Here is a 14,502-nt window from a genome sequence, read left to right on the forward strand (position 1 = left end):
AAAAAAAAAAAAAAAAAAAAAAAAAAAAAAAAAAAAAAGCCACGCTGCTAAGAGCACCCCAAGGTACCTGTTAAACCTAAATATGTTTGTTTACCTCCTGAAACGAGTAATGCCTGCAGAATCTGATTATTCTATACAGAGAACAACATATTAGGGAAAAGTTAAGGCTTGCTCATGGGACTGATTCAAATATGAGCAATGTATTGAGCTTTCTTATGGAAAAAAAAAATAAAACAGGACAGTAGCATGCAAACTAACCATGGACGTGAGCTGATGACTGGCCTTTTTGCGGAAACAAACGGAGGACAGGACCATTGAACACTATTTCGCAGAGTGCACTTCAGCTCTTCATTAAGAAATTAAGAACTTGCACGCATTTTCCAAAGAAATGGCTAGCCACCACTCCAGGTCATGATGGTAACGCACGCCATTCCTGCTACGAAGTGTCTGAATAGAGCATTCCTTTCTGCACAATCATCCCTTTATCTATTTCCACATTTTCTGTGTCAGAGGTTTTCCTGAACGAACACATCTGAATTGAAGCTTCTTTAATTTTTACCTTCACATATCTGAATTGAAGCTTCTGTAATTTTTACCTTCACATATTTTTATTCCTTTTTTTTTTTTTTTATTTCTGTATCAGGTAGCCTGAAACCCAATTCACCTCCCCATAAAAACCCAGGAAATAGACCAACTTCCCAAATGGGAACAATATGGAGTCAGCTCAGTGCTCCTTGAGGGGTCTAGGCCAACAGGCAGCCTTCCGCCTGCTTGCAGCTGTCTGGAGAAATTATCAACTAGACTACCACGAAAGACCTACTTCCAAGCCCCTTATCATTGTGCTTTACTGCACTTATTTAGCAAATGCATTCTGGCATTTTTCACTCATGGAGACACATGGAATTCAAATATCATCACTTTCTGAAATTAAATGAAAACACTACCTTCTCCCCCAAATAATCTTTCTATTCATCTTTATCCAGAATTTTTATTTACGAAATTTTACGCTATCATCATACATCGAGGAGCTATTTTTCCACATCACCAACACTATTATTAGTCAAATACCAATTCCTAGACTGCATTTAACTTTCATCTTTGTATTTTGAAACAAAGGAGCAGACTGTAATCTGAACTTAGGCAAACATTGCCCTTATTTGACATTACTGTACTTGCTAAGCATCATCCTGGAGGACAGGTGATAGCTTAGAAACCTAAATTCAGCTTTGCAGTTAAGGTTTCAGAGCGAATATAAAACATCAGAAGAATTGTTTTGCAAAACCTGAATAGATCCTGAGCACAGCTGCATCTACTTTAATTTATGAAACAAACTCAGTAGTTCCGTATTGCCATTTTTGTTTGGGAAATTAATCAAAACTGTGACACTCTGAAATTGTCATTAGATGACACATTCCAATATAGCATGAATTAGACTATGATTTTTTATTCAAGATTAACAGTCTGTTTTCAAGCATAATATAAAATATTCGCTTTCTGCATATTTTTCTGTTTTCAACTGTGGGCAGGCAAAACAGCCAAAAAGAAAAGTTTTCAAAAAAAGCTTAATCTTATTCTTCCGAGTTATTATTGCTACAAAAGTATTTAAAATTAGCTCACATAATCTAATACTACTGCAGTGTTGCATTCCAGTACAAACACTCCTATTTGGTACTGGAGGAGATGCTAACAAAAAAACGCTGACACAGTAGGTACATAAAATGTTATTTTCCCATTGATGAAAACATTACATTAACTGATGGATGCAGCTGCATAAACTGACAATGAACTTAAAAATCTACAACGATGAGCATTCAAGATATGGAGGAAAATACTTTCCTATATTTCTGAAAGATCGGTTGCAAATAAAAACTAGGGGACAGGATTAATACAAAGATGTTTCCCTGTTGTTCACATTAACTTTGAAAAACAAGACCTGTCGTTATTTTCTACTGACATTTTGATTGAGAAGTGATTTCTCTTACCCAGTCTTTCATTTTTCAGTTCTGGATGTTCGTATTTTTCTAGTTGTTAAGAGTGCTGAATGACTTGCAACAATTCAAATAGGTTGTAGATTTTGAGTGTGTTTACTAAGTGTTAAACCACAAAGTGTCAAATTTGTGGTTCTAAGAAATTTATATTCTACCCCAAGCTGCATTCTATTTTGAAAAAATCTGTTTAGTTCTTATTTTTTGTTAGGAGATACACCAGTTATGAAATGAACTGTACGGTTTCTATACTCCCTGCATTTACTTTTGTCACTGTGCGAGAACTTGGCTGACTCACTTTTAATGCAAATGTGTTGAAATTCCATCAGTCAAGTCTAGTAATTTAGATAATATTAATCAGGACTTGCTCTAATAAAGCTAAAAAGCTTTTTTGTTTGTTTGTTTTAGGAGTTTTCCCTCACAGAAAAGATTTTTTTTCAATGTTTTGCATAATTTATTTTTCACTTGCAGAGAGAAGTAATTATTTCACAGTGCCATGTGTCTACAGATAAAGACATAATGGTCTGTGAGTCAGTTAACAAATTATACTTTTAATGCAATCACTATTAAGATATTTCTCAAAATGTTTTCAGTCCTAGCTTTTATTACTATCACAAATATAATAAAATAAAGTGATCTAAAAGAATAGACTGGCAATCACTGCAATTATTAAAATATTCCTCCAGGTAAAAAGTTGCCCTCAAATATAGTCATTTAGAATTTTTCACGGACTTCAACATACCTAAAGTTTTACTCAGTGACCTCACAGTACAAGACACATTTTAACTATCAGACATACATATTACAGAATAAACAGAACAGGTTGTCCTCATTTTAAAGTTAATGACTTCAGACATTAAAATCTCCAGTAAATGCAGCTACTGTCTGACATTAAAAAACAACACCACACAAACAAAATTCGTGGACTGACATGCGCAGGACAAAGATGCAACTGTCGTTATGACAAAAACAGGTAACAATTACAGGATTGCAAAATATAACTAAAAATACCATACTGGAATACCTAAAAAATATGAATTACTTCAGTTTTTAGTATCTTTAGTGGTATAATTGTTTAGTGCCTATGAGTGTTTTAATTGTTTACATCAACTGTCTGTATATTTTCAGGGACAATAATTATATAATCTCAGAAAACAAACATTTCAAAATTCACATAGCTTTTGGGATTTCTCACTGCTCTTCACTACAGGAAGTGTTTCAGTTCAGTATATGCTGGGAAAAAACAAACAACAACAAAAAACTTATCTGATCTGAAGTATTCCTTTGGGTATATTTATTTCTCCAGATTTCCCACACTGTGTGTTATTGGGGATTTGAAAATGTGTATAAAAGTGTTCATGCCTACTCTAAAAGGGTTTGTTGAAGATACATTTTCTTAGTTGATGGGATTTGTCTGAAAACTTCAACAGTGAAATACATTTTGTGATTATCGTTTTAACTTAAATTGTGTGTTTTTAATAGGAAAACTCAATTTTGCAAACTTTTATAGAAATGTAAACTGAGTTGTTAGCTAAATAGTTAGCCCAAGTGGCAGCCCTAGGGAAGGATTTTTTCTGACTTGGCTAAGTTAAGTGATTTATTTAAAAGAAGCACCAGGAAAACGCTGTACTGTCTGAAGTGAAAGGGCAGTTAACTGCAAGAAGATAGGAATTAATAGCCAGGGGCAAAAACACCTTAAATCAGCTTTTGAAAGCTTCTTAAACTGAAGACAGAGTTGGACTGAATAAGTTGAAACATTTATGTTTTTGTGTGTGTTTTATTATTATAACTATTATGTTTATTTTTAAGTTGTATGAAATTTTCTATCCCCAGGTATACAGACCTTTAAATCAGCCTATAAAAATGATTGCACATATCTATCCTTTTTTAAAAAAGTTTTCTATACTGTTTGGAAACGTTTTTTAAAAAAAGTTCCCACCTCACCAGGGCATTCAGGAATCAAACACCTGACTTAACGCTTAATATTATTAAAACACAATTTTAATTAATATTAAAACACATTTCTCCTGTGACCTGAAGCAGATATTTCTCATCCCACTTCTACTGTGAAAATACTTCCTTTCATCTTTGTTTCATTTATTTAAATAAAACCTCTTCAGCGCAAGAAGTCCATCTTACCATGTGTTCATAGCATACCTGGCAGAAAAAGACAAACACTATTCCAAGCCTCTATATCTTTATGTAATGCAAACTACAGTAACTATTGTTGCAGCTGTAGATTCTGTTCTTACTTATATCTATATAGAAGATAAATAGTTTTCAATGTGAAATCCTGAAAGACGAGGGAAACTTTCTCAAGCACTACCTCTCACTGCAAGTTGTCATATCAGATTTGAGAAATCTAGGAATATACAAAGCATTTTATCTAACAGTCTGTTTGATGTGAAGTTCGATGCTTTTCTTGCTTAACAGCCTATATTCTCCAAATTTCTAGCTCTGCTTATTTGGTTTTGAGAGGCAGGTATTAGGGACAATGCAAAAATTACAATTTCTCAGACTTGCTAATGGCTTTCATTTTGTAGTTAAGTGTGGTTTGTGATTGACTGTGTGACTCGCAGTACTAACAAGAAAATGCAGTGACTGCCTCCGAGTACTTTCATTCCAATTTCATTTGATGAAAATACGTATCAAATAACTAAATAAAAATCACTTGTTCAGCTGCTGAGGTCATGAACTCTCCTTTCCCAAACTAAGCACACAGATCTTAGATTATTCTAGGTCTAAGATTATTTGTATCTCAGGTTATTTTAGAATCATCAACGGTACCATTATTTTAAAAATACTATATCAAGTAACTGCAAGAGTTTGCTTTTAGAAGATGAAATACACCATAGGCACAACCTTACTGGTAGCCCAACTGTACTCACCTCAACATACGAGATCGGAAATATTCCTATCTTGTCAGCCAGCATTCCTTCTGCCCAGTTTTCATCCACTCGGCGTATTACAGTCAGAACATCATCCTGTGTGAACATGCAGTGATTATGTCTCCCAGCAATAATTAAGCTTCTAATTAAATTTCCCCCCATAATGCACAGGTAATCAGAGAAGGCAGGAGGTGGACAAGTACTGCAGAGAAGGCACTCCGTAACACAAACATGCTGCTCTTGGGTTTGAAGTAGATTTTGCTGGAGGTCAGCTAACTGTCCACAGCCAACCTTAGCCATTTGACTTTGTCCTTTATAACAGACTTCCTGCCATGTTCAGCCTGTTGTACTCTTATCAGCCCCACTTTTAAGTCCTGTCATTAATCAACAGAACCTCAACTTTTTTATGTCTCAGCTGACTCATTACCCAAACGTCCCTAGGTGTTGCTCTTCAACTTAAATAAATAAGAACTCTGGTAAGTGGTATGACTTCTTTCAGATACAGATTTAACTTTTGATTTTAGATACGATTTTGAGAACATTAAAAAAAGTATTGTATGCATATTAAACATTGCTATACTGAGATACACATTTACTTAATAGGTAAGTTAAAGCATGTGGAACCACTCAAGCATGACTGTATATCTAAAAAAAAAAAAAAAGAAAAAGAAACAGCCAACAATCTAACCAAAACATGCAAGCCAATGCCAATTGGCTAAATGTGGTAAAAAACATTGCCTGTTCATATATGCACTTGGCCTAACTTCAGGAAGAGATAAAACTTGTCACTTTTAAAATTTTACCCAGCTCACGTTTATCTTGTAATATTTTTGTGCAATTTCATAAACTAAAGAATCACAAACCAAAAAAGGAACAGCTCCAATTCTGTTAAAGCTTAATATCATTTTGTGCTTTGCAAGATAGAAAATTAATTACAACAATGTAAGAAGAAATGTCATGTTTTCCAAAAGGCAATTAGTTATATTACAGTACAACAAGATTCAGTAGTACTTTGTATTTAGTATCTGGAGCCTAAAAATGTCACTTACTAAACACAAAGCTAAAAATTAGCATCAATTTTGACAATTTTAAGTGAGCGTTTCTTTAGAAGATGGAACAATTAATTCATAACATAGATTATTTCTCAGAAATTAGGACTGCTATTCCTGCAATTATGAAAAACTGTATTCTCAAAAATAAAACCTCAGTGAAATTGTATGTAACTCAGAAAGAAAAGGAAGGCAAAACTAACCTACAAAGGAGAAATACATACAGAATTATCTGCCCTTTTCATATTTGTATAGATCCATTAAAAACGCATACAAGATTACTGAAGTCTTATTATTTCTTATCCAAGTGAATGAAATTATTAAAAGAAAACATTAATTTTATTCAGTTTTTACCTTTGCAAATGGTAAACAGTCTTTATCTGCTTCCTTGTCTTTTACTTCAAAGTCATAAAGTGCTTTGCACTGAGGCGGAGGTTGAGGTAAAGGTTTAATAATCTGAACAAAGTTGGTAGGAAAAAAGCCATGGATGCCATTGACTTCTCCATGATACCAATTTTCATCCACCTGTCGACGCAAAATGATGATGTCTCCTTTACTGAACTTAAGATCTCCAGGTTCTTTTCCCTCGTAGTTGTACAATGCTTTGGCACATGGTAACTGAGGTACACCCTAAAGAAAAAGAAAAAAGAAAAGATCACTACAATTAGGTAAGCCTTACTAAATGGAAGTTATATTGCATTCTATGCATGCTAATGTATAAGAATTCATAGTAAAATTATACATAATAGTATTATTTCACTGTAGCGATTCTACTGTTTTTACCTAAACATATAGGAAGAGCTTCAGATCTATAGTCTTAATTATCATTTTTCTCTAAATTTCATGATTTCAAATAATGCTGCAACATTGAGACACCGAAGAAGCAAAATAAAAAGCATTATACTTTAACCCTTACATACAAATTCACTAAGCTTATCAGTTCAATATTAAAAATAAACAAAAAAACAACAACACATTACTGGAAAAAAAATCAGACTACTGAAAAGCATTCTGACCACTCGAGAGAGATGACAGAAGAATTCTGCAAGAAAATGCAGCATTAGAATAACAAATTTGCTGTACGACCTTTGGGGCATGTTTTCTGCCTGTCTTGCTTACTTATTAATGATGAGCATGAGGACATAAGGGAGGTGCTTTCCAGCCTGAAAAACAAATCTCACTTGATTAAAGGTGAGAGATTTCATCCTGGAACAACCCCTTTTATTTATTTATTCTTCAAACGTGGCAAAAAGAATTACTGAATAAAACCAGTTGAAGGTTTGTGTCCTTGGGTTTTCTTCCGATTCCTCTATAATAACTCAAAACTGTAGGTCATTAGTGCTGCTCTTGAATGAACGTCAGAAGCATTACAAAAGAATACAGTGTCATCCTTCCTTAAAAGAGTGAGCCTCTACAACTCCACTATTAGGGTTTCTTCCTTCAAAACTCCTCTCTCCAGATTTAAGCATTTAGAGGGGAGCTCAACCCTTTAATGATGTAAACAGCAGTAACTTCCCTTACCAAAACATTTTCCCATACCAAAGACAGCATTTATATTCAACTACAGCACAGCGTTTTACATCTTTAATGCAATCCCATACAGAAAAGATAAATTGTAATGAATTTCAACGTTGGCAGTATTATTCACCATGGTCTACACCATGATATATCTCTCCTCTCAAGTCTTCTACCACAACAGATTGTAAACTGAAGTTGAAGACGCAATATCTCAAGAGGTACACAATGTAAGAAAATTCTCAGAAGGAATTACCACTTAAGACTCTGTGTCATTAGTCAAAAGGCAGAGTACTTCATAATTTATTTCATATTTACCACTTAAAAGTTCTGTCTTTCAATATAAGGTACCATTTTTCTTGGTACCTTTAATTTTTGTGCATGACTTTATAATGATAATAATTTCATGAACAAGTAAATAATACCTTAAAGATTAGCCTATTTAATAGTTTTCTTTCTATACCAAAACGTCAAAGGATAATCATATTCATACATATATACACACACACACAAAGGGACAGATGATTATGATTTACTTATGAACACAGGGAAACCACAGTTCATTCTAGAGCAGCCAGGATGGGCACTAAAACATATTACTATACATACAGTTGTTCACAAAATCTAGTGATCTTCAGACTGATGCAAACAGTGCTTTTCTACATGATCACACTTAAAATGGTATTGGTGCACATTATAAACAGCAATGGTACACTTAATGAACCCAGACAAGCAAAAAGGCTAAGACATAAAACAAAGAATTTGTAGGCTCTGACTGACCAAAGGGGAAATTCAGGGTCACAAAAGAAGCATGCCTCTATATAACAAAGGAAGCACTGCTTGCTTATCCATTTCCTCCCCAATTAAAAACAAACAAACAACAACAAGAACCCTACTGCACTTCAGTGATTACAATCCAAAGAACTACTTGGTAGAAAGAGGGCACCAAGCAGTCACAGCTAGGACAAGACAATTTCCTTTCTCTCTTGTGCCAAGGCTGTCTCCAGAGCTGTCCCTGGGCGCTCACCCGGTGGTCCCCAGAGAAAGCCACCTGTGTCACTGTACCAGGGAAGAACTGAAAGACTGGCTCTGTGTATGAAATATGGTCAGAAAAAAATCCCTTTTTGGAGACACAAACAAAACCAAAACAAGACAGGAGTGTGAGTGGAACAGATCCTATCAAAGGATCTGCACTTGCTCTCAGCCAGCCAGGCAAAGGATCTTAGCCAGGCTATCAACAATTAAGGAGAAAGGGTTAAATGACTTGGGAGAGAAAGCAGGCGAATGCCTGTTCCTTCTGCAGCAGGCAAAGAATAAAAGGGGAATGCTGAGGTGTGTTACGGCCCACCACCGGCCCACCACCGTGCCCTGTACACGCGTGGCCTGCCTGGGCACCCCTCAGGGGCCTGGTGGTCGCAGCTCTCGCTGCCACGCTCAGCGGCCTCCCCTGTGCCCCTCCAACTGCTCACCGGGAGGGCAGGCCGCGAAGATAACGCTGAGCCAGAGTTTACAGTTCAATCCCCGTCTCTCGCTTGGCTAAACATGAAAGGAAGGCTTTGGAAGAAAAACTTTGCAGTCTACCCTGAGGTTTACAGCTGCAATTTACCCTGGGGCTCTTTGAGGAAGCAACCAAAGAACAGACAAAAAAAAAACATTTTAGGAAATGAAAATTTAAAACCCAGAAAGACATCATGGAAAATAGATTTCTTAAAATTATTTCCTCAGTCATCCTGATGCAATAACAAATATTCAGATTTCTAATGCTACTGCTTAAATGCAAACTGTTTAAATTCAGTTTTAGCTAAGGCATGGATATACATCCAAAGACTCCTTTACAGAAAATAGCATACAGTGACATCAAAACCAACAGCTTAACAAGAGTATCAAGAAGGGCATATGCATCCATTTATATATGAGGCTGGGATTCCTTAGATATCCCCATATTTCTTCTCCCCATCCAGATATTTTGTCTCAGAAACCTACAGAACTCCTGTGCAGTTCTCTTTGGATTTATACTTTCTCTTTAGTCACCTTATTTCTAACTTTACTTTTACTTTTTAATGGACAACTGTATGTATGTTTCATGAGCTTAAGCCAAGAGAAACTTATGCCTGCACAGAAACACGAGATCTGATTTCCTTTTAAAAATAAGTTTCTGTGGCAGAGGCCCAAGTGTAAATATGCTTACACTGGCATAAAACAGCGCTCGTTGCGTAACTTATTTCACTTGGAGAACCAGTGCAAGCTGAAGGAGCAAAAATACCACCTCCCCTCCTGCGGCCACCAAGGAAACGAATTCAGCAGGTAGCAGGGCAGCTGCCTCCTGGCCTCATCACAGCCTCCCACTGTGGCAGTGCCGCTGGGCTCCACACTCCTCCAGGCACGTCGTCCCATCCCGCTCCGGCTGCCGCGCTGGGACGTGGCCTGGGTTCTCCTGTCAGCTGGCTGAATTCACCCGTGTTATCTACACAGCTTTCAGCTATTTGAGATTCCCAGACACTGAGCGTCTTCAAGGGAGCAGGCAGGCTTTTTACTGAGTACTGGACAGACAGAAAAGCTTTCTGAAACTGCCTAGATGCAAAACCAAAGTCTACCAGCCTCCAAAAATGCTGGCCTGCTCAGACAGCTCAGCAGCAGCTTTTATGCCCAGCTTTCCAAAATAACCTCTGCCTTTCCTTAGAGAAAGTAACTGGGAGTTACTATCATTTTGGTCTGCGTTATAAAAGGATCTTTAATAATCATCAATTATTTGCAATTCTATTACAGGTCAAGACAGAAAAATGATTTTTCTTCTACTTTTACTTGCTTTTCCATGGAGTTCCTCAACCAAACTAAGTCACATTAATAACCAGCACAAGATGAGAAATCAATGATTCCTGAAATTCTCCAATTACACAGCAATTCTAAGTACAATAACTTCAGGGCTATCAAGGTGCCTTTATCAGTATAACATTTTTTGCCTTAAGAACCAGTATTGTAAGACTCACTTGGTTGCCAGTACAAACTGCCTTTACGTAAGAAAGGTGTTTGTTAATATGCTGTAGTAACTATACCAGCCAGCTTGTTGGCAAAGCAGATTTGGGTCAGGCGAATTCTCTGCATGTACTTTCTGCAGTACGTGCAGGAATACCCAAGATTTCATCTTCTGACTCCTATTCAAAAAAAAAAAAAAAAACTTTTAAATGACAATATATTGTCCCTTTTAATCTTGTTCGTTCTCCTTCATCTTGTTGCTCTTCTGACTCAGATCTTTCAATCACTTTTTTTTTTTTTTTAATATGCATTTTTCTTCTCTCACCTTGTTTGGCCTTTACCAAGCTGCTCAGCCCTATCTGCAGATCATCCTATGTCATATCTATAGTTTTTTCATGTCTCTTTCATCTAGCTGGCTCCAACACCTGTTTCTGAGTCTTAATTTAAAGCCACCTGATCTGTCTGGTTTGCAGGGCTATTGCCTTTGTTTCAGCCTCCTTTGTTCTTTCTGTAGCTGTGCTTAAATTTTCATGTATTGTAGGACAAAGCTTATGCGAACACTTTGCTGAAAACTTTCTTAAACTGCTTACATTAATGTTTCCTTCAGTAGGATTTCCTTCTATACAAAGGAAACATGCTCCTTTTTTAAGTCATACATGTACTGCTGTCACCTGAACAAATCAGGCACTCAGTTTTACAGAACACACCAACCTAGAGGTTTAATATTTTAAACTAAATCCCCCAATTTCTTTTTGTGTTCTAGAACATGAAGTGTCTCCATAACCCAAGAAGAATGTTAAAAGCTGCTCCTTGTTTTTTTTTGTCTTTTTTTTTGTTTGTTTGTTTTGTTTTGTTTTTTGCTAATCTAAAGAATGATTCAAACAAGGTCAGATGTGCTCCAAGACGCTAAAGTAGTAATATTAACCTGCACCCAACACTAAATTAATCATGGAAATCAATTTTACATACTTTCACCATCACAACTTTCTTGGAAGATTGCAAAGGTCATGAGTACAAATGTAATGATTTCTATTTATAGAGCTACTGAGGTACCTGCCATATGAATGATAAAAATGTGAGATTACTTCTATGAGGAGGCTCTATCAGGTTGCCAGCATGCTGTAGTAACCATAAAAACAAACCTTTGGCATCACATGATGTAAATTATTATTGCTCTCCTGCGCATACTGAGACACTATCTGACAGTTCACTTTTTTCTATGACAGCTTGTTAGATTAGGGAAGTAGGTGATGTTAATGTGGGTAAGTATATCCATTTCTACTAGCTTCTAATGATATAACTGTACTAGATCTCGTTGTTCTCAGCATAACTACAAAATAACCACACGTTTGACTTAAAACAGTAAAAAGATTTGTAGTTGTGTTAAAATGGCATGTTTAAGCACAGTTAGCTGCGACTTGGTGCAGTTTTTAATTTTAGTAAAAGTTATTTTAAATAAATAACATTAAGAGAACATTAGCTGGCCAGGTTACCCCTGAAATCCACACACATGCAATTCATCAGCGACCTACATAACAATTTTGAAGCAAGATTACTTTTTTTATCCCAGTCCTTTTTTTTCCTCATAAAGTACAGTTACATCAACATATTTGTCATACTTTTCAAAAAGCTAAACAACTGCAATCAGAAAAAAAAAAATCGATCTTGGTAAATGAAGGAACTGAACAATATTTTTACAATTATTTAACAATCAAGTTAAAATTTATTTTGTAGACTTGCAAAGCTTCACTGCTACTAGCTAACTATCAGAGAATACAATATTTTTTTTCTATACTAATGCGTATACCTGCTAATTAACAGCAATACTACCTCTAGACATAATAGTGTGTGACATACCAGAATACTATTAAAATAAAAGGATTTTAACTTCCAAGTTTCAGCCAGCTAACAGCCTGGAGTTGCGAGCACTCCTAGAGCCCTTTGACTACCCAAGCCTTTCAAGGCCTTTATCAGTTAACTCTGCTCTTGGCAAATTTCAGCAGAACTTCACAAGACTGGCTCAGGAAAACCCTGCATTTTGTAATAGGAGGGTTGCATCTCTCCTCACTTAATTTTTATATGTTGTTTTGAGGTAAATTACCAGTGGCCAGCTCAAAGTGACAGAGTTTGTTTATGAAAGCCATTTTTCTTCATCTGCCTTAACTGCTTTTAGCATACATAGAAGAAAACATTTTGGCATTTTTTATTGTCTGATGTCAAGAAATAAATACAAGGTTGTTTAATATAAGTATGAGAAACTGTCTCCCACAAAGGCGTTTTGAAATTAAAAGGTGGAATACAGGAGAATGAAAGGAATTTAAAAATGTTGCCTTAGGGCCGAAACAATCAGACTAATAACATGGAAGGTTAGAAAGGGACATTTACAAAGCATCCCAAAGGCACTTAGCCTAGTCGCTTTCTGTGCAATACCTGTGTTTTTAAAACGTTTTAAAATGAAGAAAATCAGTGTCTTCAGAATGCCAGCTTCTCTCCTTCTCCTATCAGAAACACAATGTTCTCAGCTACTTACTTTTCCACGGTTTGCTAAATAAAGTTTTAAACACTTTCCACTAAACTAAACTCTCAAAATAAACAAGTAAGCAAAAAAAAAGGAAAAAAAATAGAAGGAAGAAAAGAATTATGCTCTGCACAGCATACGTCCCCAAATACATTAAGTATATGCACTCAACAGGTTAAAGATTGCTTTATTCGGGGGGGGGAACACAAGGAAATCAGACAGTATACAAACTCAGGAAAACTAAGGCAACTTTCAAGATCTAAAGAAGAATTTGGGTCTGCATTCTTACTGATTGTGAAGAGGAATGCCAAAGCATATCAGACAACTTCATTCCAAGGCTTTAAAAACTTTTTGATTCATTGTTTACTACAAAACCATTTTGTTTTGAAAAAATAGATCCTTGCAAGATTCCAAAGAAAACTTTAAAGGGTACACTACAGTAGTGCTAAGATGTGTATATAAATTGTTCTTCTCAAAAGCAAAGACTCGCTTTAAAGATCTGCTCTTACAGCTGCTGTACCAACCCTGTTGGTTAGTCTGAAAATGCTGGGAGTCCCATGGGTTTTTTCTTGGTATGTTATGACTGACTGCTGTTTGATGTCTCCATAAAACTGCTAATTTTTCTTGTCCCAGTGCCATTTCAGAGTATAGCAATGTGGATTTCCTAATCTGTTTAGGGACCTCAAATTGTTATGCAGTATAATTTTATTCCATTTCACTTGAACTCTTTCACCAACATATTTTTCAATGCATTTTGTTCTCATGTAATATCATCTATGGCTTCTAATACCAGAAAAGTGCATCCCTCAAGAAGAATAAAGAAGGAAGACACTCGGCTGTCTTGGCAAGCCTACATAGAGAGGAGCAGTACAAGTGGGAGACTGCGTAGCAGGACCTACCAGTCCTACTGCAAACTGCCACTGAACAGCTGTATATCCCAGAAGAGGTCTCAGCATGGGGTAGGAGTTTTAAAATGTATTTAGTGCTCCCCAGCCATATCCAATTTGTCAGAACTAAAACCCCTGGGGACTTCCCAAGTTACACTGGTATGTGTCAACGCTAAGTGCTTTGGAAAGTTTTGCTGTTTCTACTTTCTCAACATACACTTATAGAAGTGCAAGAAACTTACCTCACGGGTATTAACTTTATGACGAGCAAGTTAGGAAAATGGTCCTTTTTAAAAAAAACTGTCAGGAACATCTACTCCGTGTAGATGCAATAGATTACGGATCCAAAGTTGTGAAGTTGTACTTTTATTTTTCCTGTCAGCTTGAGAAAAGTCACATATCTTTGCCATCATAAGGCACGGACTTTTTTTTTTTTGAGGAAGAAAACTGAATCAGAAAAATGTAGAGAAAAGAAGCAAACAAAAAAATATCACATAGGATAATGTGCATGTAGGTCAAGAGTCTGTCAAAGAACTGGGAAAAAGACTTAAAAGACTTATAAAAATCACATCTTAAGTAGTTCTCCAAGGTATCATTGAAGCTCAGAACCCAGAGCTATTCAGTTGTTCAAAATGCCAAATTCCTAGACAGCATTTCTGCTTTTAGCAAGAAGCCTCATTTTACCTA

At 36.1% G+C, this 14,502-nt stretch overlaps 1 protein-coding gene across 1 annotated transcript in view; it reads right to left on the reverse strand.

Moving 5' to 3' along the window:
- Positions 1-14,502, reverse strand: part of SH3RF1 (SH3 domain containing ring finger 1) — an 83,097-nt gene that overhangs the window by 29,770 nt on the left and 38,825 nt on the right. The window contains exons 3-4 of the mRNA XM_035326439.1: positions 6,277-6,552; positions 4,874-4,969 (exon numbers count right to left, since the gene is read on the reverse strand). Of these exons, the coding sequence (XP_035182330.1) occupies positions 4,874-4,969; positions 6,277-6,552 (372 nt within the window). The remainder of the gene's footprint in view (positions 1-4,873; positions 4,970-6,276; positions 6,553-14,502) is intronic.

The sequence above is a fragment of the Oxyura jamaicensis genome, chromosome 4 (assembly GCF_011077185.1).
Source record: "Oxyura jamaicensis isolate SHBP4307 breed ruddy duck chromosome 4, BPBGC_Ojam_1.0, whole genome shotgun sequence".
Lineage (NCBI taxonomy): Eukaryota > Metazoa > Chordata > Aves > Anseriformes > Anatidae > Oxyura > Oxyura jamaicensis.